The following is a 26,341-nucleotide window of genomic DNA, read 5'->3' on the forward strand; positions in this document are numbered from 1 at the left end:
GGCGTTTTCTTATTTAAACATAAAATCCTCTTCTGCTAAACTTCATCTCAATATATGTCTATATCATTATTTTCCCTGTATACTTTGCTTTCAACAGCTACAAACTCTTATTTATACTAGACAACCACTAAAAAGTTTCCAGGAAAGCTTCCCTTCAGCACAAGAGATGTCTTTCAGAACAATTATAGTAGCAGTAAGGAATCGGTAGCCAAAGTCCACTGTATGCTAGTTACTGTGAATTCAGCTGCAGCAAGCACATTTTGCCACAGCCAGCAGAACATTTAATTCAATATCTGAATTGTATGACTTGGTAACTGTTATCATTTTGGAAAAATAATCTTTGCTATACTGTGTACAATGTGTGGTAGTGTGGCTGGTAGAAAGTAAACCGTAGTGATGAAAGAAGTATTTCATTGAGACAGAAGGCTATGCTTGTGTAGATCCAGTGACAAAGGAATTGAATCCAGAAATTGATGCAGTAGAGCTTCACTATTGACTTTTTCAGTGGTGTGAATGATACTGTGCTTTCTCTATAGCTTGAGTTGCAGGCTTTTTTTTCCTCTTAGATATAGTACTGTTACAAATTAATGAAGAGATTCACAGAAACCTTGAGTATTGGACACTTTAAAGTAGATTCATTCCAAAATTAAACATAAAAACCTACTACTTAAAATTTATTTTGCCTTCTTTTACAGAAAATGCTTTGCAAAATAAAGTAAGCAAAATATTTTTAATGACAACATGCCAATTTTGACTTTCAACATTTCATGGTTCAAGTTGCTTTAAAAAAAAAAAAAATCCTGGAGCTGAGCCTATTAAGGACTAACGAATTTATTATTTCTCATACCTCAGTTCTATGACTTAGTGAACCATTCATTAACTTCAGTACAGTGTGTGTGTTTGTGTTCTCTGAATATTGTAGGACTAACAGGAAACTGAAAATAAGACTTTTTTTTTTTCTTCTTTAACAGCGTCATCATATTGGAGATCGTAGTCTTTCCTTGTGTAACATGTTCTTGGATGAAATGGCTAAGCAAGCTCGAAATCTTATCACAGACATTTGCACAGAACAATGTACACTGAGTGATCAGGTGAGTGTGGTTGTGTCCTTTTAATTCTCCTTTGAGATTTTCTAGATTGTTCAACTTTCTGAATTTTTATTCTTCTATTTCCTGTCCACCTTTTTTCCTTGTTTTGTGGAAGTTTTCTGTTTATAAAATGGAACGTGGTTTGAGGAAAACTTTTTATATTAGAATTGTGTAGTTAGTAGTCAAAGGAAGAATGTGTTACTTGTGTGATGAAGTCTCCACCTGGACCATAAACTTATTTTGTATCTCATGGCTGCTAAAAAGTTAGATGTTAATTTGGGGGGCTATTTTTTTCCTCTACTAGTTGCTGCCAAAGCATTGTGCCAAAACCATCAGTCAAGCAGTGAACAAAAAGTCGAAAAAACAGACTGGAAAGAAAGGAGAACCTGAAAGGGAGAAACCAGGAGTAGAAAGCATGAGGAAAAACAGATTGGTTGTAACAAAGTAAGCCTTTTCTATTCCTTTCACCTAGAATCCCAAGTCAAAACATACGTGTTTTACATATTGAATGCTTCTTGCTTAATTTATCTATGTAAGTTTAACTGACTCAGACTTTTTACAGGAAAACTGCTCTAGAATGCAGTCGTGAATACGAAAGACAGGTGGGAATTAAGGGGCATTTAGCTGCAAGAAAGTTCATGGTTTCTGTTCAGTACAATGTGCTGTGGGAGAGAAGGGCACAGAAAGGGTTGTCAAGCATTGGAGCAGGCTGCCCAGAGAGGTAGTGGAGCCACCATCCCTGGAAGAGTTCAAAAAACGGGTAGACGTGGCACTTTGGGACATGGTTTAGGGGGCATGGGGGTTTTGGGTTGATGATTGGAATGATGATCTTGGAGATCCTTTCCAATCTTAATGATTCCTAGTTTTTACTTTCATTATAAATGATCCAGCCACCAAGCCAGGAGGCGTGGTGTTGCTACTCTACCCTTAATTGGTTTAGTGGTGGGCTTGGTAATGTTAGGTTAATGGTTGGACTGGATGATCTTAAAGGTCTTTTCCAACCTAAACGATTCTATGATTCTGTGACTGTAAATACAGTGACTTTGTAGTTTGTGAGCATATGATGCTTCTGTACCTTGTACAGAGACTGAATTCTGTTATGTAGAGCAATAGGACTGTGTGTCTCTTGAATTTATCCCCTTGGCTGTTTCCTTTCCTGAGCAGAAAGGATTGCTCTGCTGTAGCTAGGTTTCCTGTATAGTCATATTAATTGTTGTGGAAGTGGGAATCCAAGGAGTGGATGGCATCTTCGATTCTGCCTTGCTTAACACTCTTAACTAGGTAAAGTAGAGGCTGAGCTGGAAGTTCTGGCTGCTGAAAGGCTGTGTGCTGCCTTCAGCTGCTGGGATGGGGTTGAGGCTTCAGTGCCTGTGCCAACTGGGGAAGGATTCCTTGTTAGTGGCTATAGAAAAATTGAAAGTGCCAGCACATAAAAACAAAAAAACCCACCTGAAAGAGATGACAAAGATTAATAAATACAGTTTGGGGTGTAAGAGATGGTAGGGGAGGAAAAGATACAAGGTAATTTTTAGGAAAGATCACAGGACGAGATGGTAGAGTGATAAAAGTATGAGGAGGAAGGAAGCTAAGAAAAGGAAACAATAAATGTTTAGTGTTGTGGCTGGGAGTAGCTAAACACACACACTGCTGAAAGGGAAGTGGTTTTGCTACAGTTGCGACAACGGAACATCAGAGAACTGTAAAGATTAGAGAAGTAGAGGGAAGAGAACTTGTAGCATAAGATTCCTTCCCCCAGTATTTTCCATTTTTTAGTACTGGCTAGTAGCAAACATGACTTGTGTTGCTTAGTTAGGAAAAAACCACTTTAACAGACTGTTCTTTTCAAGGTGGGGGGAAAATTTATAAGTATATGTAAAAATATGTGTGTATCTCGCATCGCTGTGTTTGATGCAGATCAGTATGCAGTTGTAGGGTGTGTTCTAACCCAAAATACCGTTTTTTAAATAAGCTAGAAGAGTATCTCAAAGCAGAAAAAGATAATGAAAGGGAGACTTAGAGCTGTACTGCTTTTGAGGCGTCTTCCATCTAGTGCGTGCTTTCCATGATAATACATACTTACGTTACATTAAATATTTTTCTTAATTTCTTGTTGCCTGTTCTTAAAGCCTGGACAAACTGCACACTGCACTTTCTGAACTCTGCTTCTCAATCAATTATGTACCAAACATGGTGGTTTGGGAACACACGTTTACCCCAAGAGAATATTTAACGTCTCACCTGGAAATCCGCTTTACCAAGTAAGAAATACTGTAAAGTTAGAAGTATTCATATGCAAGATAAGTCTTTGTTGATTTGACGTTGGAAGTATTGTATACTTGCTACGGAAGATTAGAAAAGGTGGATTGTGAAACTCGTAAGTCAAATTCTGACTGAAACAACAATTAAGTTATATGTGCAGACATACACAATTGTTAGTTCCTACTGTAAAATAAAATATATTAGAAATTAATATCACCCATACAATAGCCTGATTCCTAGTCCTATGTATTTTGTAGGAGTTGTAACGCCTATTTTTAGGCATTTATACGACTGTCTTCCCACCATTCATTTGCACAGTGCTGGATCGTTTCAGGTGTTGGAGTTTACTGGCTTGCTGAAAAGGATATCTAAAAATCAGAACTCAAGACCTGACAAAGCCAACTGAAAAGATATTCTAATTACCTTTTTTCTTAAAATAATACATATTGCCATTTGATACTCCTGTCTGTTCCTATCTTGATCTTCCCATCATTGTTTACAGAAAAAGGCAAATGGCAACTTCTAGAGAGCACTTCATATTAAAACAGCCAGCTATCCTGGTTGTATTTTATGCCAAGGGTTACTAATTTATTCCATACAAGGTATAAAGACTTAATAAAACTTTTACTCATCAAGACATAATATTAGGTCTGTGTAGCCCTAATCTTAAAATCATCTTTAAAGTAAGACAGTGTGGCATAAAAGTAAAAATAACTTCATGACTTTATAAGAAGTCAGCTGTAATCTTCAGGCTTATGAACCTAGATCAGTGAAGGTCATATTTGTCTTTTTTTAATTATTATTTTGGGAGGGGTTGGCTTGTGGATTGGGGCTGAAGCCACAGGCAGATGGCTTTCAGAGTCTGCTTTCCTTTTTCTTGGCTCATGAAAGAAATGAGACTTGTTAGCCACACAGAATAAATGTTCAATTTATAATTATTTTTCAGATATTTAAATAGCATTTCTTCCAGGGGTTTACAGTTTACCTTTAACTAAAGTGTTAGTGTTTCAGTGCTAGGAGGTTTTTTGTTTACTGTTTTAACCTGCTCTGTTTCACATATAATTGGACTAGAGATTATTATTATGCCACTTAATCTTGTAATAATACCAGTTTTGAATTGGTTTTAAAACGAAAGATAGACTGTCTCAGAAGTAAACTTGTGAAAATAAGCTTATTTGCACATTTCCAAGCAACAACAAAAATGTCATTTAAATAAGCTGATGTTCTCCTCCAGAATAACTCATCCCGTTCACCTCTCATGAAGGTAGCAATCTGCTGATTTCTTCTTTTTTTGTTGCTGTTCTGCCTTTGAAAAGTACATACCACTCAAAAGCTTAGTTCCGAAAGTCCAAGACCATTATAAGCCTAAAATGAACACTACAGCAAGTATTTGTGTACTGTGAAGACTTCTGTTTGCTTTAAGGACCATCTGATACAGTTTGCTTGAGGGCCTGGTTTCAGTGAGATACTGGATAAAGTTCATGTCCATTTGTGTTAAAAGGGAATATACAGTCCTTTGTGCAGTTCTGATCTAGCTTGAAAGCTAGCCTGTTGTATAGGATATCTATCGTTAGAAGCCTGGTTTTATTTATAGTGAGAATTTGGACAAATCAAAGTGTGTCCTGCAATTTCTTGACTTTTTGATTCAAGATAGAAATCACTGTGTCAGCTAGAGGGAGATTTGTTTTTCGTTAATAAGATTCCGATTTAGTTACTTAACATATACCCAAATTTTAAAAAATGTGTATACAATGTATAAAATGAAGCTTATCTACCAAATATCATGAAAATATTTCCTTTTATGGGCTTACAGGATAATTGCTGAGAGGCATTAGCTGTTGAAAATGGAGCTTCTGATCACTTTCTTGAAAAGTTATTTAAAACAGTTGAAGTGTAATTTAAAATAAAAAGTATACTCTAGGAAAGCTGTCTGTATTGCAAAAGAGATGAGATCTTTCAAGATAACTTTGAAGGTTTTTTTTTTAATACCGCATGAGCTGAGGCAGAAAGAAGAGAGATTAAATAGTATGGTCTGTGTCTTGCAAAATTTATACACTCATATACAGTAGGCATAGTTAATATCAAAGATAATCAGACGTGCCTTCAAATACTTATGCAAAGTAACACAAGATAGAAGTTTTGCTTTGAATATTTTCATATTATTATATTCATACTTAACTATAGCTCTATGGGGTTTTTTTACAGATATTTCAAACAAAAACTATGACAGCAACTTTGGTCAAAGAATTTTTGCCTTAGTTAATATGCTTTGAACACTTCAATAAATCGTTGCTCTTGCGTTTCCCAGAAGCTTTGCATTTTAAAAGACTTTAACATTAATTTATTTACTAAAGTATTTGTAATATAAGTCTTCCACATTGTGCATTGCCCTTATATGTGGCGGGGGGGAGCTTTATTTAAAAATACTCGGTGAGTATTCTTAGTCTCATGAATTTTTTTCTGGAACCGTGAATACAGTTGTCATTTGCATCTAGAACTATTTTTAAAAGTGCTGGTGTAGTACATTCATTGATTAGAGTTTTATACTTGCAGATTGGAAAAGTATTCAGAGAAAAGCTTTGAATATAAAATCATTTTTATAGCTGCATCTTTGCCTGTTTAATTTTACTAATAAATGCAATTTATTTGTTTCCAATTTTTTTCTAAAGGTCAATTGTTGGAATGACTATGTATAATCAAGCAACACAAGAGATTGCAAAGCCTTCAGAGCTGTTAACCAGTGTAAGAGCCTATATGACAGTCCTCCAGTCAATAGAAAATTATGTACAGATCGACATTACACGAGTATTTAACAATGTTCTGCTTCAGCAAACTCAGCATTTAGATAGTCATGGTGAGCCAACCATTACCAGTCTGTATACAAATTGGTAAGTAATTACACAAACACTTTTTAGAAGGGTTTTTTTTTTTTTTTTTAAATTAAAAATCTGGAATTGGAGAAGTGGAGTAGTTTGAAATTTTCTTAAGTTTCCGACTTCACAAGTTTACTTCTCCCGCTACCTGTTAAAAGCACTTTAAAGTTTGCCTATAGTGAAATTCACTTTTTATAGAGGGGAGATGTAGCATAACATACACATACCAGTTGAACTATGAAAGTAAAACTTTAGTCTATAGGCTTTGCTGTCCCTTGCCACACAAGTATAGTTCATCTGTATAGAGTATCTATGAACATGTGTCTTTTAATCTAAAACTTTTTCCCTTTCTAATAAGGTATTTGGAAACTTTGTTGCGGCAAGTCAGCAATGGTCACATAGCCTATTTTCCAGCCATGAAGGCATTTGTGAATTTGCCTACAGAAAATGAATTGACATTTAATGCTGAGGAGTACTCTGACATATCAGGTAAACTTTGATGTTTCTACTGAACGTTTGTGAGGGATAGTTATCGTATGCCTGAGTAATTGGAATAACAGCAACTCTTAGAGTGTTCTATTATAGACAGCATTTGTTAACCTTCAGTAGTATTTTAAGTACTTTTTATTCATGCTGCGTCTATACCTTGAGAGAGCTTGTTTTTCCTGGTTTTGGTCAAAGCAGGGTTGTTGCATTTAAGCTACAGAGATAAGAGTATAATGTGTTGGTGACGGCTGCTTCAGTTCTATTACGATACAAGCTCTCGTATCTAAAATTTTATTTTGTGATAAAATATTTTTGCAATTAAAATACTATAGCTAGATACATGATGGGCATAAAATAACTGAAGAAGGAATGTTTGAAATAGAAGAGTTTGTTTTATTTCTCAGAAATGAGAGCCCTTTCTGAACTTCTGGGACCATATGGCATGAAGTTCCTAAGTGAAAGTCTGATGTGGCACATTTCTTCACAGGTTGCTGAGCTTAAGGTAACCTTGGGAAACTGGTGGGTGGGAGGGCGGGTTGTTTTCTGTTTAAGCTTCCTTTAAGATATTTAATAGCTATGCTTCTGCGTGCCATCTTTTTGAAATGACTGCATCAAACAAACTGACAAAGCTGTGAATTTTATTTTGTAGTACATTTGCACATGTAGTACGTGTGTATCGCACATTCTTCAACAGATGAATGGGCAGGACTTTATGCAGGATCTGTTGATTTCTATGCTAGATACCCTAAGTTAGGAGTCAAGTCTCTTTTTATCATCAATGGGAGAAATGTTTTTCAAGATCTCCAGATGCTTGCAAAGTGCTTATCCAAGTCTGTTGACTCTCAAAACTTAGCATGAAAAGCTCAAATGTATCTTAGTCATCTATAAGGACTTACTTTCTTCACTATGTGTGTTAGGATCTCTTGTTCAGTTTACATGGATGGGAGACTTCAGGTCTTTTTTCTTTTTTAGTTTTCCTTACTGTTAGACATATCCTTCCCTCTGGCTGAACAGTATCCATTTATTATAAATGTCTGTATTCTGATAAATAAACCTGGTAACTACAGCAACACAAACAAAGTTTGTGCCATGAAAAAAGTTGGAAATAGGGTATCGCAAGGAAGCTAGTTGCATGTATATTCAAAACAATGAACAATGACTGGGGAAGCACTTAGGTGCCTATGTAATTAACTATTTCTGGAAAGAGGTTTTAACAAATGTAATAACCTGTACTACTTTCCCAGGATAGTCATACTGTTAAAATGCCACTAATTGGCATATATGTGCTTTAGCGTCACTTCCAAATTTAATTCCAAGTTGTTATTACATCTCATCATCTCCAACTTATTTAACTAGTAATTACAATAAGGATTTTTTTGTAACTATTCATGCATACCGTGTTTTTAAAAATGTACATGAATACTTACGAGATCTAAGGAACTTTTTTTTTCCAACAACAATTTATTAGTATTTGCATACTAGGCCTTTAAAAGTGTGTGTTTTTAATATTCCCCACATTACAATTTCAGATGTCTTGTTCTTCCTGTAAATATTGTGAACTCTGGTGCTGCTGAGTTGCTAGGATGTGTGATGCCCTAAAAGATTTGAAACATTTATTCAGTGTCACACCTTAAGGACAGGGGCCGCATAGGCTTTCCCAGCTGCCACAAGAGCATGCAGCAGCCCTGACCTGAGTGACCAGCCAGCCAGAGTAGTTGATTCCTTACACTCGTTCCAATTTCTGAGTGTTAGGATGAGACTTTCCAGGTAGAATGCTGTGATGTTAAGGTTAAATTGTGTAACTCCTGGCTGTGCACAAATTGACATCTGCCACGTTTCAAGTGAAACACAAAGCCATCGGGCAGATGTTGGTCACTGCTGTCTTTGTCCACTTACTGTGGAGCTGTCATACTTCCTCAAAATCAGCATGCTCAGTATTGTAGCTCGGTGTATTTTTTAAAAAAGCAACTGTAAATTGTCTCTGAGATTTGTTGTTTTCTGATACTGCTAAGGATAAGCAGAACATAATGTAGATCCGCATGCACGTGACCACATTTTTGGAGGAAAAAAATGAAGTAATAAAATGTTCATCTCTTTGGCTGAGATGCAGTTGGCTTAGCAAGAGAGCAGCGAGAAACATCTGTGTTGGGGGGAAGGAAGCAACAAGAGGGATAGAATGGGGAATTTATTAAGAGTAGGGTTCAACATGCTTGCTTTCCTTCCCGCAGTGGGACCAGGTGTTGGGTTTATATCTGAAGTTTAAGACTGGCTTGAGGAGGGGAAGTTTGCCTCATTGAAATAACTATTTTAACTGTATTCCAGCCTGTTCCTGTTAAATCTTAAACTAATATGCTCGTTATTTTTTTGTAAAGCTGAAAGCTTGACTCAATAGCAATGTGCATGGGTTATTGCCTTCAGTCTTGCAGTCTGGAGAGCTTTGAGGGATTTATATTAAAATGTCACACATCTGTCAAGTTCTGATACATTGGTTGGTTTAAAATTGCCCATCTTAACTTCAGTGCAAACCAGTCTTGCTTTGGCTTTCAGCAAAGAAGGGTATCTTGTGTGTCTATGTGCGCGCACATGTGCACCCATGCTTGGAGGTGGTTAGTTTGCTACATCTTGTATAGCATGTTTCTTTCCTTGCTTCTCACTGAAGATAAGAATGAAAGTGAGAAGACTGAGTGGGTTATGGATAGACTTGAGGTTATGGAAATAGCACAACCATGACACAATGTAATTGAATCTGAGAGGCCTAAGCTGTTGGACAGTTTTGCTTTGCACAGGCAGCTTGACTGGATGGGAGTAAACACAGACTGCCATTTATTTCATAGCAGCATTATAGTTTAAGTTGTGGTGTTGTTTTCTCCTCCTGTGGTCACAGGAATATTTACTCTGAAATTTAATTTCCCCAGTTGCTATGTTTTGCCCTGTTTTCAGTGTGGGTTGAAGCAAAGTAAAATAAAACTATTAAAACAGTTAGCAGAACTATCAAAGGTGAAATGTTCTTGGATCCTTAGCAGTAGATTCCTACAGGTATGTCTCCTCTTAGATTTTAGATTATATATCTTAAATTACATTCCAGGCTTTTAAATGCCCTACATGTTTGAGGAATAGTAGTTTTTCCTGCTCTGTCCTCATTGCTCCTTTTGTTTGTGCTGCCTAGTAAATAAGAGGGATTGGAATGCATCCACTTGAAAAATAGAACTATTAATAATCACTTTGGAAGACCACCCCCAGTCCAGAATATCTTGCTTTCTTCCCCCATCTTTCAGTTCTTTTCTACCTTGAGATTAGTATACAAGTATATATTTGTTTAGTATACAAAGCACTAAATTGTGTTCTTTAAAAGAAGAGAAATGCTTTCTTCATTTAATGTTCAGAAGCACACAAGGTACCTAAATTTTCTTAGCCGCTGGTTGTCCTCTACCTAACGAGAGATAATATTTTGCATTTCTGAAATAGGGTACTTTGCATTCAAACTGCAAAAATATTTTTTGTAAGAATAAAGTACCTATTTCTTGCTTGAAGGGAGTTTAAAAATACTACTTGGCACAACTTAGGTTCCTCAGCTAGCAAGAAACCCTTTTTGGATCTGACATTTTATAGATGTGATTATGCAATCTCTGTAATTTAAATTTATGCATATTTGGAGAATGATTTCAGGAAAGTTATTACATTTGCCCTGATGCTACAAGTTGCATGTATAAGAGCTGTTACAAATCAGAAACAGACACACATTTTCTTTCCTTTTGGTCAAACTGACACTGCACTTGAGTTTAACCGTTTCAGGCTAAGGTGTTGGGACTTGAATGAATGTCTTTGTTTTTATTTTATATTATAATGGAAGAAAATTTCAAGTAAACTGCACCAAGATTTAACAGTCTGATTCTTATGCACTTCATTCCGTTTTTCAATTTTACCAACATTAAATTTCTAATCCTTACAGCATAACTAGTGAAAGGAGCAACCCAAAAGAATGGATTACTTCGTGAATCTGCATTGTTATCGATATGTGTATACTTTTCTTATAAAAAGCATGAGGAGCTATTGTCTGCTTTTACTGAGTTTCATTCCCCTGTTTTAAGAAGTTGTACACATTGCTGAATATAAAAGCCATGTTCCAAGGGGTATCTAATCCTCTGCTTTTTGATTCAGAGCTTTTGTGTAGAGTAGCGCCTGACAATAATACTGATACTGTGGTCCCATTAAGAACACAGTGGGTACGTCTGTATTCCATGAGTTTAGTTGCCTCTCTGCCAGACTGAAATATCCTAAACCATGCATTTATCCTGTTAACATACTGAAATCTATGGCTGACCTGAATCCTTGCTTCTTTTTAGAAACTTGTGGTGGAGAACGTTGAAGTTCTAACACAAATGAGGACCAGCTTCGACAAGCCAGACCAGATGGCAGCACTCTTTAAAAGATTATCATGTGGGTAACTAGCAAGGTCCTTCTAAAGATATAGAATAGTTTTTTATCTTTGTCTTTGTAAAGAAAATGAGAAAAATTAATTTCTCTGTATTAAGTATACAGAAGCAGAAAAATATATGTGACCTCGTATAAACTGATGCATCTTTTCAAAATATTCCAGTCTTCTCATGTAGAGACAAAATGAGATTTCAGTGTTAGTTAGTGCATGGGCACTACAGTAGTGATGAGCTTTGAGCATCTTTTCAGGGTTGATAACACCTAGCTATAACAACCAGGTGCGTAGCTGTAGAAAAGAAAACACAGGCTTTTTTGACACACGTTTCTGATTTGATTCCATCACAGTGTAAGTTATTGCATTCTTTGGAAGGATTTTTATATGTAATTAACGTAAATAGTTCTTTTTAACAAAAATAATTATTACAAAGAGACATTTTTGGCCTCAGCAAAACACAGAACTAGTGTTAGCATCCAGTATTGTCAGCTGTGTGTACTGAAAATCCTATTGTCAACTCAGCTATAAAAATCTGCGTAAGCACTGTTTATTTTGGCTCTTTTAAGGAATGCCATTGTTTCAGAACCCTGCATTTTTCAGTATTTTGTTAAATGCTTGCTTTCTCTTTTTTTGAAGAATTGAGCTTGTAATCGTCAACAGGTTCTTGTTCACTATTGTTCTCGTTTTTCTTCAGCTGTTGACAGTGTTTTGAAGAGAATGACGATTATTGGTGTTATCTTGTCTTTTCGGTCGTTGGCACAGGAAGCACTTAGAGATGTAAGAAATAACTGAATATCTTCTGAATAGTTTTCATTGTGTTTAATTTCATGGAATTACAAGGTATTTGAAGCTTCAGTATTTAGAAATGCTACCTCTTAAAAGGTTGGCTTGTGGGTAAAATGGCAATGCTCAGTCATAAGTGAACTTTGAATTGCAAGGGGGGGTGGGTGGAGATGATCTACTTTTTGAGTACTGTTCCGAGAAATGTTACATTAAAACATACAGGTTTTAATTTCAGCATGCCTCTCAATGTTTTCTGTGTTTCGTACATTTTAAAAGCTTACATTTCACTTTGTGAACATCTTGATTTTGAGTTTATTAAGCTTTAATGTCTTAAACCTGCAAACAAATTCATATGCATAAAATAAAACCTCATTTTAGAAAAATTAGTAAGTCCAGTAAAATAATGGTAGTGTTTAATTGTTCATTAACATGGGAAGTATTTTTTCTTATTTTGTATGTGTTTGTGTCTCTTAGGTCTTATCCTACCACATTCCTTTCCTTGTAAGTTCCATCGAGGACTTTAAAGATCACATTCCAAGAGAGACTGACATGAAGGTAATGTTTGGCCCAAAGGGTGATGGAGTCATTTTTGGAGCTTACTGTAAATATGTAAGGGGCAAGACTTTCATGCTTAGTGCGAAAATCAAGAAACAAATAGCACCCTTTTTTTTCCAAAGAGCTAAGTAGTTGTGCATCTGCAGCCTCCTAATGTTCTAACAAATAACTGATAAGATAAGCACAAGTCTCTATCTGCCAGTGATCACATTTGAGAACTTTCTTGGAAAGAATTAAGAACAAAATTTGTCAAGTGTTAAAACATGACTAAGCAATAAAGGGAAGAATACTGAGCTGCTTCATAGTGTGAGCAGTATAACTGGTAAAACTAAATGTTTCAAGCACCCTGTGTACATATTTGGAGCTCTGTGCATGTAAAAGCTACAAGTCTGATTTTGACCTTAAATTGCAAATTCTTGTGAACCTACCATCTGAAATGCTTAAAGTTAGCAGCTTAAATAAGGTGCCTTGTTTCTGAATAGTAGTATGTTTGCATCCAAAAACCCTTGTCAGTACATCATGTGGCTTCTGGACACATATGCACAGTATATGCACAGCCTAGCTGTTTTTTTAATCTCTCATTGCAGCTTGGAGCCTGTGAAGGTTTGCAAGCTTCTTAATGGTATTGTGGTAATTGATTTGCAGAAAACATGTAGTGGGATATACATTGCGCAACTCTTCATTTTTACAGAAAGAATTTTTAGAAATCTGCTCTTGAGCAAAGTATGTTTTTTGAGGGCTTGAATATGTTGTTATTCCTAAACTTGAAGTTTACATTTTACAATGCTGATAAAGCAGCCATGAATGTTTGATGTCTCAGAAAACATTGACATTGATACCACAATAGAGGAATTCTGTGAAAATGCTGTGGAAAATTACCTTAAAAGATACTGGCTCATGATAAAAATTAGACCAAAATTATGCAAGTTGCCTTTGCACTTCTCAAGAAAAGCCTTTCTAAAATTGTCACTTATAGTTAAAGAGAAAATCATGGATCACCAAAGCATGATGTTCCATTATTGAACTTGAGGAATCACCATGCAGAACAAGATGAGAAGTTCACTGCTTGCTTTGCCTGATCTTTTCAGAAAGCATTTTACAGCCTCTGGTATTAAAGGGGTCCTGGAAAATAGGGTAGGATAAAGGCTGCTACGGTAATCATTGAAGACAGTATTTTACCACTGATATTTTTAAGCTGATGATAACAGATCATTTTAAACATCTCAGTGGATCTCTAAAGACATCACTGAGCTCATTTGTGTCAGCTGATACAAGAAAGCATAGTGCTTTTGGCTTCTCCTCTGGAAGTCACTGGAGTAATTTGGAGTCACTGGAATAACTGGATGGCAAAGAAAGCTATCTACTGCTAAATAAAACCATGCTGAGGACTGTTCTCTGGCTCATGCCATGTAGCACCACCTAGCTGCCTCTACTTCACGTGCTATTTGGCTATTGGCCTTCTCTGGGCCTGCTGTAGTTCCTCTGTGATTCTTAAATATACGTATTTTGTGTGTGTTTTTTTCTAGTTCCAAGTGTCTGAAATAAATTCGAAGTGGTACAGTCCACCATGCTGGTGTTCTCATGATACAAACCATAGATGTCATGTTTTGTGATGTGGTGTGATGCTGCGTAGGCTTGTTTGAGTGCATAGCTTGCCTGGATGATGTTGGAGGACGGGGCATGGAGAAGGAGCCAAACCTGTGTAGCCTTGTTCATAGTGCCTACTGGGAATATTGGGAACTCTGACATGTGCTGCCCTGCTACTCTGCCAGAGCTTTGTCTTGAAAACAGCTTGTTCGAAGGGCCAGAACTGTGCTGTGAGCCTGCTAACAGTTAAGCCCTGTGGACAATCAGTAGGTTGTCTGAGCTTTCTCATGGCCTTGTCACATACAGCAGTGCAATTGTAGGCAACAAAGGCTTCTTTTGGGACAATAAGGCAGACTACTTTTTCTTAAATGAAGGCGTGTCAACAGACAGATCTTTACAAGGCTTTGTACAGTCTTTTGTTGGGACAGTTGTCCGATTGGTCATATTTTAGGACATAATAACATAGTTATTTCCTATGTACTGAATTTACTAAGCAAAGCATAAATAGCTTTAAAGCTGTTGATGAAATAAATACTTGCTATAAAATGTTATTTTTATTTTAGTATCCCTAGAACTTATGATTTGGGGTGACTGGAAAAATGGGCATTTGTTCTCCTTTTATTTGGCTATTTTTTTTAATATTAAATTGTTAGGATGTGTATACAGGCTTTTAGAAACAGGTTTGCATTTGTTCCGCTGTTGTACCTTAACCAGTTTGTTGTGAAACAGCTCCTGTCCAGATGCTCTGTAATTCTTTTAATGCAGGACTCAAGCTAATATCGTATGTCCTACTGACAGCATAGCACTGTGCGAGCAAAATTGTATGCTTTTTGTATTGGAACTTTCCCCCGGGTAGCCAGGCTGGAGCACATGAATAAGGATAATCCGCACAATATCCCTGACGTGCAGCTGACCAGCTGTATGGGAGAATTTATGGGCAAATTGTAAAACTTCTCAAATGTTAATGGCAGTAAGACATATTGCTAGCATTTCCTATAGTCCTTTGTATAAACCTGCTTTTGCAAGGATGCATCTGAACTACAGCTTCAGATACTTTGTCCAAAATGTAAACTAGGGAAAGAAAAGAACTGCGGTGACAGTTTGTTCGTGGCAATAAAAGATACAGCCTGGGACAGGCTGGAAATGGAATGCATTTCAAGATGTTCTTAGTTCCTTCAAGTGTTAGGGCCACTTAGAGTCTAATTCTTGGCACTTGGAATCACTGGACGCTGAATCTGTATCAAATTTGACTGTTGTAAGATTTCTTTTCTGCCTTACTTTAATATTTCACCAGATTGTGACTTCTGGCTTTTGTCTATAAATGCTATATTTGCAGATGTTAGCTGATACTTTAGATCTGGTAGAGAAAATCTATTAGTTTCTTTTGAACAGTAAAGAAAGATGTAGAAACAGCTAATTGGAAGTCAGGATGTTTGCTTTGGAGGTAATGTAGAAAAGTAGACGAGCTTTGTTTGGCTTGACAAAAAGAAATTATAATCTAGCACACAAAGTACTGACCCAGCTTTCAATGTAGGTTAGAAACAAACAAAAATCTAGAGTCTCTATCTTGTTTTAGCCAAGTGTCTGAAATTCCTTAGTGCCTCAGACACTAATACAAACATTTTAAACATGACAGCAAAACTGTGCTTCATCATGTTTACACAAAAAGCATTCAGTGTCTTTTGTATGTATCTGTCTTCTGGTCCTCAGGTGGCAATGAATGTATATGAACTGTCATCAGCTGCTGGATTGCCTTGTGAGATTGATCCTGCTTTGGTTGTAGCACTGTCTTCCCAAAAGTCAGGTAAGAATTTACAACTTAGACAATACAAGTCAAAAAAAAAAAAAAAAAAAAATAGGGGGAGCAAAAAATAAATGCACCCAGGCATGGAAGTGTTTAAAGTGCTAGGAGGAGACTTTTATATCTTGGGTCCTTTGTATTCCTTTGATTAACTTCATAAATGGCCTAAGAACATGAATTATTAGTACCTGCTGCCTGCTGATGTGTTAGCTTGAGAATCTTTTCAACCACATATGAATTAACTTGTTGACCTAGAAAAGGATAACAAGTAGGTGTTGAAGGAGTTTAACAGCTAATGGTGAAAACTGCTGTAATTTAAGGACAATAAAAATAGGACTCTGTTGTGAACAACTACAGACATGATCAGTTCTGTTGTACAGATCTGCTACAAATCTGTGCCACAGAAGTAGGCATTAGGAGCTGAAGTGCCAGCTGAATGCACTTCATGAATTCCACAACATTGCATTACTGGTGTGTTGTACAAGTGTTAACATGGAGCTTAGAAGGGGAAACACAGTGAAATAAACATGTTAATGTTCTAACATGTATAGTGCTTCCTTTTATTTGTTTTAAAGCACCATTATGTAGGCTTTTCAGTTTTGTTTACTCTGGCAGGTTTGAAGGCATGAATTAAGACTCTAAAGTGCTTTTTGACGGTTTTCAGCTTTTTTCCCTATCTTCCTTACTGAGCACTTTATTGCTTTTTTTGCCCTGTGTGTAATGGATAATTAATGTTATAATCAGATTGTGAATATTTTAAATGCCACCTAAGTTGTTTTTTCTTGCTTTAATAGTAGTTATTTTGGGAGGGGAAAATACAGCTAATTCCAAGGGGCATTTTAATATTCAAACTTAAGTGTCAAGCACAATTTCTTTGTATACCTTAAAAAAAAGTATATTTGTTTTATATACATTGTATGTATAATATACATAGGTATAGCTTTGGAAGATAGCTAGTATCTGAAATGGCATTTTAAATAGATTATTTTCATTGTGGCGCAGCTGTGAAATGTTTAAGCTGGGTGAACAAGACAGGGAATTTCTGTATATTTTCATGACTGGTTAGGATCTTGTATTTTGATTCTTACCTTTGCAGTTCAAAGTATTTTGCTTTTAGTCATTCAGTTTGTAAAGATATAAGTACTTCATTTCACCAACTGTTGACATTTTTTTAAATTAATCTTACGCTAATGTGTGGTGATGCTATTTTTGAAAACACAAGGTTTTAATGTGAATTGAGGTGAGTGCACATCACCTGCTCATTTACCAAAGGGAGAGTGCAAGAGAAGCTCTCCTCACCTCAGAGCAATAACTGGATTTATACCGCATGTAAAAATACTATTCTGCTCAGCATATTAAAGTCTTAGTAACTAAATGGTTAGAAGCGATAGGGTGGCAGCGGCTTGCCTTCATTCTTGCAGGTAACAAACTGGACATTTTAAAGCTCCACCCTGTGTCTTTTTGGCAAGACTGACATAATACTCCTCCTTTCACAATAGAAACATTGAGTTTATTGTTGTTGGATTTAAATTTCAGTGTGGTCAAACCTTTCAGCTGCAGGTAGTTTAGAATGTAAAATGAAATATTTTAAGATGACTTCTTTTAATTAAAAGAACTTTGTTTTTTGTTTTAGAGAACATTAGTCCAGAAGAAGAATATAAAATTGCTTGCCTTCTCATGGTCTTTGTGGCAGTCTCCTTGCCGACTTTGGCTAGTAATGTGATGTCTCAGTATAGCCCTGCCATTGAAGGTAATGTAGAGTCAACTAAATATTTGCTGTGAATGCTTTCTTCATAATAGTCCTGGTAGTTTCTTGAATACTCTTGCTTTAAATAGCTATTACATTTTGTAGTGAACACAATTTAAAAATCAGCTAGCCCTAATCCAGGAAGGTTCTTCTGAAAGTTACTTTAAAAAGCATTTACTTAACTCGTTTGAGATAACTTTCTATGAAAAATTACTCTTCTACTTGAGATTTTAAGAGCAGTTCAGATACTGTAGGGGGCAATCTCATCCTAATATGTGGAACTGCTAGAGCATACATTCTACATTAATTAGTGTGAGACTTATTATGTAATCATATAGATGTTTTAGTAATCTTTACATGGGCTTTGGGCCACTCATACAAGGTGTCTTTTCTATATTCAACATGCTGTTCATATTCCTAAGCCTAAAATTTTGAAAACAGAATCTGGAAGGTGTAAGCTGTGAACAGAATTATATCCTATGCCGTAGTTCAACTTTCTGATTTAAAAAAAGCAACAACTTTGCCTCAAGGAAATTCTTTGCATGTAATCCACAAAAAAAAAGTTCTCTTTCAGAGAAAAAAAGTTGAAAAAAAAATGACTGACAGAACTGTTCCAACACATACAAAAGTCACCTTTCAGCTGTTCAAGCTATTTCCTTTGTGATGTGTAGCATGGGTCACATAAAAGACCATGTTTATTCTGCATCTGTTTACTGGGTACAGTGTGTTTTTTCTATTTTTTGGTGGTTTTTGTTGGGGGGGGGTGTTTTTGTTTTGTTTTTAAGTTGCATTATTTTTAATCTGGTCAAAATTTAACTCACAAAGAATGTCTAAACTGACTTCTGAAAATTTAAAGTACCAGGAAAAGACCAAAAATTCTGAAAGCCTTCTGTATCACTTAGTGTAGTATGAAAATCACATTTTTTGAGAGACCCAAGATTGTTGTTTTAAGTGGGGCTAATTAAAGTTTTCTTCAGTTTTTGGAGATTAGGGATTTGTTAACTCTAGTTTCATTTTAAACAGATAGTGTAGCCTTTTGCCAGTTGTGAAGAAGTTGGATAAATCTCTGATGCAATGAGTAGAACTTGAACACTGATTTGAAAAGTTACGAATTTTAAAGTGAACAGCTTTTTCTGATGAATAGGGAGAACAGTCTGTAGCCTGCAGAGTTGTTTCATGTTATCTGCACTCATAGTATTTCTACTGGGTTTTGTGAGCTTTTTCAAAGTCATGATGGCTGAGTGAAAATCTCAGATTATAGGCAAGAGCAGGGAATATCAAATGTGATTGGTGAGGGGCACAGGTAGAAACTTGCTTGTTAAAGGACAATCAGGTTGGTTCTCTGAACTCAGTCCAAGTGAACTTCCTTATGTGTGTTTAAGACCACATCTCTTAAATATTACTTGCTTATAGTTTCGTAAAAGAAACCCTCCGGAAGTACTTTCTGCTACCAGTTTCTCCTTCGAAAGCATCTTACCTGCTGTAGAGTCTCAATACTTATACTACTTGCCAGGGGGACAGTGCTAAAAGTTTTTAACGGTGATTATCTTTTCACATTCACCCGTCTGCAAATTCATTTCTAAGAACGTGAGTCGGCTAGCTAGAGGTTCTCTAGCAGGTTAGAGCCCATGCAGGTTTGCCTTCCTCAAACTTCCCTCTCTTCCAAGGACCGTCTTAGTCCTCAGGGTCTTAGCAGGCTGAAACAACAGATAATTCTATCTTCTGCCTGTCTTATATCATGTAGCTTAAATATTCCATTTTCTGTGATTTCGTTTACATTCCGTAACTCTTAACATGAAGTCAGACGAAGCCTGTTTCAAAGTGGGTTCTTTAAGTACAGTTAACAAGATCTCATAAAACTGTGACTGGAGAGAAGTTATATCTAGAACTCAAATAAGCCTGTATTAGGACTTGCTACTGATTTTAGGAGATGTGGCCTCTGTATTATGTAATTCTTTACTCAGTGGGCTCTTTTTTATTGAGAGGAAAAGAGTCTGGCAAAAGGAATATATATGTTCACTCGACAAAAATAACTGAACAAACAGAATAGACCTTGTCAGTCCTGCCTTCCTTGCATAATATTACTTTTTATTGTGTTCTGCCCTTATTGTAGAACATCTGGTTTTAGACACTTAATATTGATGCTATTTCCAGAATGAAAACTTAATAAATGCTGCTTTTTATGAAGTAAATTCCCTGGACAAATCCTGAATTTATCTATCAACAAGTCACAGATTTGAAGGAGTTTCAGCTTTCTAATACGGCAAGACTTACCTCCCAAATACAGGCAGTTCTTGGACAGCTTTAGCAATGTCCGCGTTCTCTCTGCCTACTTCAAGATCAAGCTGGTTTCTGCCAGTAGCTCCAGATAAAGGCTCAGACTCTAACAGACCTTTACTTTTGTTCCCAGTAAGAAATCTGAATTGCTAGTCAAATATCGGGCTAGAGGACTATCTTGTTGTCTAGAGGCTAGAATAGAACACTAGTCTGCAAGAGACATAGCCTTTTCTAAATTCTTGAAACCTGTCACAGGTTGGAAGACAGCAGTTTGTCAGCTGAATTCCCTGGCTGATGCTTTTTCTGCAGTCTCCGAGACATAAAAATGAAGTCACTTCAAAAAATCAAGCCACTTCAAAAAGAACTATAAACTTAAATCAGCAGAATTAAGCAGAACAGATGTTCTCGGCTGATGTTCTAGGAAAGTGGTGATCTATTCTTTTTTTGGACTAGCATATTCATGCAGCAATATTTAATTTAAAAATAGGAGATGGAGTAGGAGTATTGACTCTGGGGGGCCTGTGGGTGGAGATCCACAGGGATCTTTGCTGGGACCTACTAGTCAGCATATTCAAAGACCACCCAGAAGGAGGGTGAAGAGTGAGGTGAAAAAATGTTCATATCATGGGAAGTTATTATTGAGGGTATTAGAGGAATAAAGAGCTGCAGATAGATATAATGACACCGAGTAAATTGTGCAATAAAATAACAGATAAAATTCATTTTAAGTAAGAATAGTGGTATGCATGGGGAAAAAAAAGTTTCTCATGTGGTTGTGGAGTCTAGCTGACCTTGTTATGCAGGCATGATCTTGGAGTTATGATAAGTGACTGAATGAAAAAAAGAGCAAAAAAAAGAATTGGTAAGAATCAGTAGTGTTTGCATGCTTGTATGCTTCTTAACTCCTGCAAAGACCTCATTCTTTCCATATGCTAGCACTTTCCAAAGATATTTGCCCAGGTATCTGTTAATTTTCTTTTGAAGTGGTAGATTTGACTTAATTTGCCTAGAAGACATATTGGGCTTACTGAGGAGCAGTTCTTCTGCTCTCTTTGAAAACTGGTGTCACTTAATCACCTTCCAGGCCTCTGAAGCCTGGGTGAATTTTAGGCAAGATGTTATGTATAGCAGTTAGCAACTCGACAGTTTTGTTCTTGAGTTCCTGTAGATCTCTTGGGTGAATGCTGTCTGGGCATGATGACTTGTTCATTTACACATAGGGGAGAAAAATAGCCAATTAGCTTGAAAAAATCCTGCTTGCACATGTCTTTTTAGCCTAGTCAAGTGGTAATACTCTCAAGTTTTGTAGAAGCCAAATGAACTTCCAATATATTATTTTTCCTTGTTTCTAAAAGGCACAGGGGTCTTTGTCAGGTTGTTGTGACCATTACAGCATTCAAAAGGGAGATCTGTACTTCTGGTGGCTTTCCTGATACCAAGTTCAAAGTACTGGTACTTTGCTCCCATTGTGTAAGATGCTAAAAGTTGATCTTCCACTGTGACAAGTCTGTTTACTGTCTGATGGTATTTTCCAAAGAATACTGTCATTTTCAAACATGATGCTGAGGTAATTTGTATATGTTTTTGTTTAGGGCATTGCAACAACATTCACTGCTTGGCAAAAGCTATCAACCAGATTGCTGCAGCTTTATTTACCATCCACAAGGGAAGCATTGAAGACCGTCTTAAAGAATTTTTGGCTGTATGTATAACTTCACTTCTAGAGCTAGCTCCTCTAAAAAGAGGGGAACTCTCACCCTCTAATGCCCCTCAGTCTGTTTTTATACATAGTCTAGCTTGCGCAAGTGCTGTCATTAAATTATCAATGTGTTTGTCGTTGCAAGTGTTACCTTCAAAGTGGCAATTAGCCATGAGTAGTCTTAATCACAAGGGCATACTGTAAAGATTTAGATTAGTATGGATGAGTATTGATGAACCAACATTTACTCCAATAGCAATATTGCTTTGTAATGTTTGTAATGCTATTTATTTTCCTGTAGTTATAGATTGCAGAGAAACTAAAGTTACTGTATAAAAGTGTTGATTTTGATTAGGAGAAAATCAGGTGTGGGTAAGTTACTTTTTGAAGTCTAGCAATAGGTGAAAATTCGTATCTTAAGAAAAATATCTCTTGACTTCAGGAAGTATTTTCAAATTCAGGTAGAAAAGGTAATATTTATTTGGGATGCAATGCAATTCATTTCATATAAATCTGGTTTTGGTGCACAAGAGAGAAAAGCATATTGTTAACACAAGTCTATATGTAGATTAAATTTAGTAGTAGTCCTTTAGCAGTAGTCAGTTGTGTGTAATGCTGGAAGGTAACAGTAGCAAATCAGTAGAAGTGTCATTTTTTTTTTCAGTATAATCTTTAGTATTTTAGCACATACCATCTCTTACCTTGTGTGGCCCATGACTGGAAAATGAAATGTGTGCTGCACATAAAATCAAGATTCTGTCTGGCAGACTTTTTCCCATGATGTGCTGGACTCATTGGTTTATTTTACATTTTCAAAGAAGGTAACTCCAGAGTGGCTTTTGAGTTGTATCTTTTGAACATGCCTGCCCTTCTTAAACACAGTAACTGTCTGATAGCGGTATGTTACAGGGATATTTGGGAAGAGCGATTTTTATGCTTTGGAGTAGTTTGAAGATCAAAGCTTCTGAAATCCTTACTGATGCTTAGAAATAAATCAAAAGCCCTTAGGTGGTGGTGATGCATTTTAAGTGCATTTTGGTGTGCTGCCTGAGTAGAAGTAGAATTTTTAAAGTGGCTTTTAATAAGCAGATACTTGAAGGGAAACTAAAAGCTAAAATGGCAGCTTCACTTCAATTTTTAAAATACTACTGATTTTGAGTCATTCTTGATTTTTGCTGTTTGGCCTGGAAATATGAAAAAGTATCTCTTCCCCCCCCTTATTTTAGGTGCCTTACACACTTACAGGGGTGGGATAATGGTAACTTCCTGTAACTAGAATTCCACAGAAACAATTTTTTTTCCTTTTTTCCTTTTTTCCTTTTTTCCTTTTTTCCTTTTTTCCTTTTTTCCTTTTTTCCTTTTTTCCTTTTTTCCTTTTTTCCTTTTTTCCTTTTTTCCTTTTTTCCTTTTTTCCTTTTTTCCTTTTTTTCCTTTTTTTCCTTTTTTCCTTTTTTCCTTTTTTCCTTTTTTCCTTTTTTCCTTTTTTTCCTTTTTTTCCTTTTTTTCCTTTTTTCCTTTTTTCCTTTTTTCCTTTTTTCCTAGGGTCTTTCATTTCTGGAAGTTCATTGCATTTTGTAAAACAAAAAACCTTTGGCTGTTGACCTTGTCTAATGCAACTGCTGGCTGTAAAAGATGAAAGAGAAATGGTTGTGTCAACTTGCATACATTTGACAAGTGAAGGAAACCAGTATAGTTTCATGTGATAAAAACACTTCTGGTATGAGGTTTGCATTTTTTCAGTGTTTACGAACTGGTTTCAGGCCACTGCTTTTACTGCACAGACCATGACTTGATGGTTCAGATATTTTGGTAATCTTTCTTTTCTAGCACCTTTTATGTTAGTCTGAAAGAAAAACATTTCTCTTAAGAAGAAAATGTACTGTTAGGGATGATCTGCTTTCCTGTCAAAGTTAATTAAATACAGAAAAAACTTACTAGGTTATTTGATTCTGATGAGTATGTGCTAAGATTATTTTAAAGTATGCACATTCACTTTATATTACAAATTGATTAATGACAGAATTTGTTCAAGAGGAATCTTGATTTAGATTTTAAAGTTAACATTTTAAGTTGAAACCCATTTCTGGCAAACATGTGGTTTAGGCACATTGCCATTGATTGGTGTGAGGGCATAAATGATGATTGTACACCTGAAAGTTGAAAAGAGGGGTTTTTTTTCAAATTTCTGTAAGGCATGAAAACATGGGTTATGAGTGCATCTGCAAATTAAGTATTCTACTGTATTCTGTCATCCTGAGCTTGTAATACCTAAGTAGGTGTTAACAAGTTTCTGGGATATCTTTTAAAACTAGTATTGTAGGGTTGCTCATAGCCTGATAAAATATTACTCACATTTAGGATGACATTTCTTCAATTGAAAATATGGTTTAGGAAGTAAAACTTAATTTGTCCTTTTATTGCAAAATGAGTATAACTTCAAGCAATAAAAAGTCCAATCACTTTAAATCTTACCAAAATGCAATAAGTTTCTGTGTGTTTTAAGAAGGACAGGGAAAGTGAGATCTTGATCCCATGGAAGTTCTGTCATTAATTTCAGTAGACTTTACAATGGTCAACCAATGATTACAACCAAAAGTCTTTGCAATAAATTAATTCACTTTTTGTATTAAAATAGCACATACTGCTTATGAAATACTGCTAGAAATAAACAAAAATGGCTCACTGAGACTAAAGTCCAGTGATGGTTCACATGTTCAGGATTAATTTCCTTTGTAGTTATTAGTACACCTCAGTGTCTGTTGGCTAGGATACTGATTTCTTAAGAGAGGTTTTGTGTGTGTGTGTATAGCAAAATAGCAAAGTCAATCAATACATTGTTTTATTTATTGCTTTGAAATACTCATTTTTATGTAGCTTGCATCGTCTAGTCTACTGAAGATTGGCCAGGAGACGGACAAAACTACTACAAGGAACAGAGAATCTGTTTACCTACTACTAGACATGGTAAGCTTTTGGCTATTTTATGTGTTACTAACTTAAGGAATAGGCTTCACATTGCATCATTCAGCAAGGGGATTTTGGGTGTCACCTTGTGTGTTGTAGCTCATCAACCAGTGGAAATTTTTTTTTTTATGTTATTCTTCCTGGCATTCTAACGTTGGAAACTGGTTTTTTTTTTTTTTCATTCCCCCAACACACGCACATTTTTACCATTGTCCTTTGTTGCCTAGAACATTGTATCACATTATTCAGATAATTTTCACTGATCATTTAGTACATACAATATTGAAATGAAACTTCATATTAAAGAAGCACTGTTCAGAGTGCGTGGGTGAAAATCCTCTGCTCAGAGGTTTTCCTTTCGGTATTCTGTAACTTTAGGAAGTGGCAGGAGTGCTATATCTGACTATATATATAGGAAAGCTAAATGATTAGCTTTGAGAAGTGGTGAGCTTATAGCAATGTGTTTCTCCCCAACATTTAAACTTTGTATTACCTCTTTTTGCTACGAAATATGAGAGTGGTGTTGTGGTGCAGACCAGAAGTATCTCCATGAAACAGATTAGCAGCAGCAGGCAGTAGAAGGTGTTTTGCAAAACCTTGTGTTTCTGGTATTTTTCAGATTGTGCAGGAGTCTCCATTCCTGACAATGGATCTCTTGGAGTCTTGTTTCCCTTACGTCTTGCTGAGAAATGCATACCATGCTGTCTACAAACAAAGTGTCACATCCTCTGCCTAAATATCTACTTACTGGACATAAGACATAGCACGCATCTATGTGGCCTCAGTTTTATCTGTAAACTGTGGAGCTATTTTACTTTATGGCCTGATGAACAGTTTTGTGAATTATAAACTTTTTCCATAAAGTTGTATTTCTGATCAGTGGTTTCTTAATATGGTTGTACTACAATATAAGCTTGGTTGATTTTTAGGTTGCACATTCATGGAAGATCTTTTTTCTCATTTCTTCCTTTTTTTTTTTTTTTTTTTTTTTTACTTTAGAGCATCAGTTATGTTTTAAAAAAAATACTACTTATGCTATATGTTTTTTGATATTGATCATGCAAAACAAAAATTGCTTGTTTATTTCCCAGAAGAAAAATGTATTTAGTGATTATTTTAGATAGTGTAGCTTTCATCTGTGTGTAAATTATTTCATATAGGGAGAGTTATAATCTTGTCTTATTGAAAACAAATATTGGATGTGCATTTCTGTGAAGTAATTACAGCATTTCTAGTTTTATTTTGAAACATTCACCAATCTACATACCATGACACTATCTAACATTAAAAATGTTATAGGACTGCTTATCCTTCGGACAGCGATCCTCTCCGGATACTCTTAAACAACAGCAAGTGGTGTTGTTTGTATAAAGCATAGTGGAAATTTTTTTTAAACTAACTTCTGTGGTGCCCTGTTGGCATTAACACTACCATTAGTACACTGCTGTATAATAAACATTCTTACACATTTATCACATGTTGATAAAATGTTAGCCCTTAACCACTTTTTATATGTTTTAAATTTTTGAAATTCAAGTGTACCTTCCATAACATACAATAAACACTAGACTGTATTATCTGTAGGTGAATTATTTTTAATATAAATGTTATCCTGGTATTTTAAGCTTAAACTGTGCTGTTGTGCATTGATTTACATCTCACAGTTCATTAAATATCAATCCTTAGAGCTTTTATGTGAAGACTTCTTTTAATCCTTCACCTTTTGGCTTCTGCGACAGTGAATCTTGTAAAAAGTTGGAAGAAGGAATTAAAAACAATGTAAAAAGTGTCAG

General features: G+C 35.9%; 1 protein-coding gene across 4 annotated transcripts in view; it reads left to right on the forward strand.

Annotated features, from left to right (window-relative positions):
- NCKAP1 (NCK associated protein 1) overlaps positions 1 to 25,321 on the forward strand; it is a 60,090-nt gene extending 34,769 nt beyond the window's left edge. For all 4 annotated transcript variants that reach the window (XM_075711652.1, XM_075711655.1, XM_075711651.1 and 1 more), the window contains 14 exons: positions 972 to 1,091; positions 1,393 to 1,532; positions 3,215 to 3,346; positions 6,017 to 6,235; positions 6,579 to 6,709; positions 7,111 to 7,208; positions 11,050 to 11,143; positions 11,830 to 11,912; positions 12,393 to 12,473; positions 15,771 to 15,864; positions 17,495 to 17,611; positions 21,478 to 21,587; positions 24,459 to 24,548; positions 25,168 to 25,321. In XM_075711652.1, coding sequence (XP_075567767.1) covers positions 972 to 1,091; positions 1,393 to 1,532; positions 3,215 to 3,346; positions 6,017 to 6,235; positions 6,579 to 6,709; positions 7,111 to 7,208; positions 11,050 to 11,143; positions 11,830 to 11,912; positions 12,393 to 12,473; positions 15,771 to 15,864; positions 17,495 to 17,611; positions 21,478 to 21,587; positions 24,459 to 24,548; positions 25,168 to 25,284 — 1,626 coding nt within the window. In that variant the 3' untranslated portion in view covers positions 25,285 to 25,321. The remainder of the gene's footprint in view (positions 1 to 971; positions 1,092 to 1,392; positions 1,533 to 3,214; positions 3,347 to 6,016; positions 6,236 to 6,578; positions 6,710 to 7,110; positions 7,209 to 11,049; positions 11,144 to 11,829; positions 11,913 to 12,392; positions 12,474 to 15,770; positions 15,865 to 17,494; positions 17,612 to 21,477; positions 21,588 to 24,458; positions 24,549 to 25,167) is intronic.
- The last annotated feature ends 1,020 nt before the right edge of the window (positions 25,322 to 26,341 follow it).

Source organism: Pelecanus crispus, chromosome 5, assembly GCF_030463565.1.
Source record: "Pelecanus crispus isolate bPelCri1 chromosome 5, bPelCri1.pri, whole genome shotgun sequence".
NCBI lineage: Eukaryota > Metazoa > Chordata > Aves > Pelecaniformes > Pelecanidae > Pelecanus > Pelecanus crispus.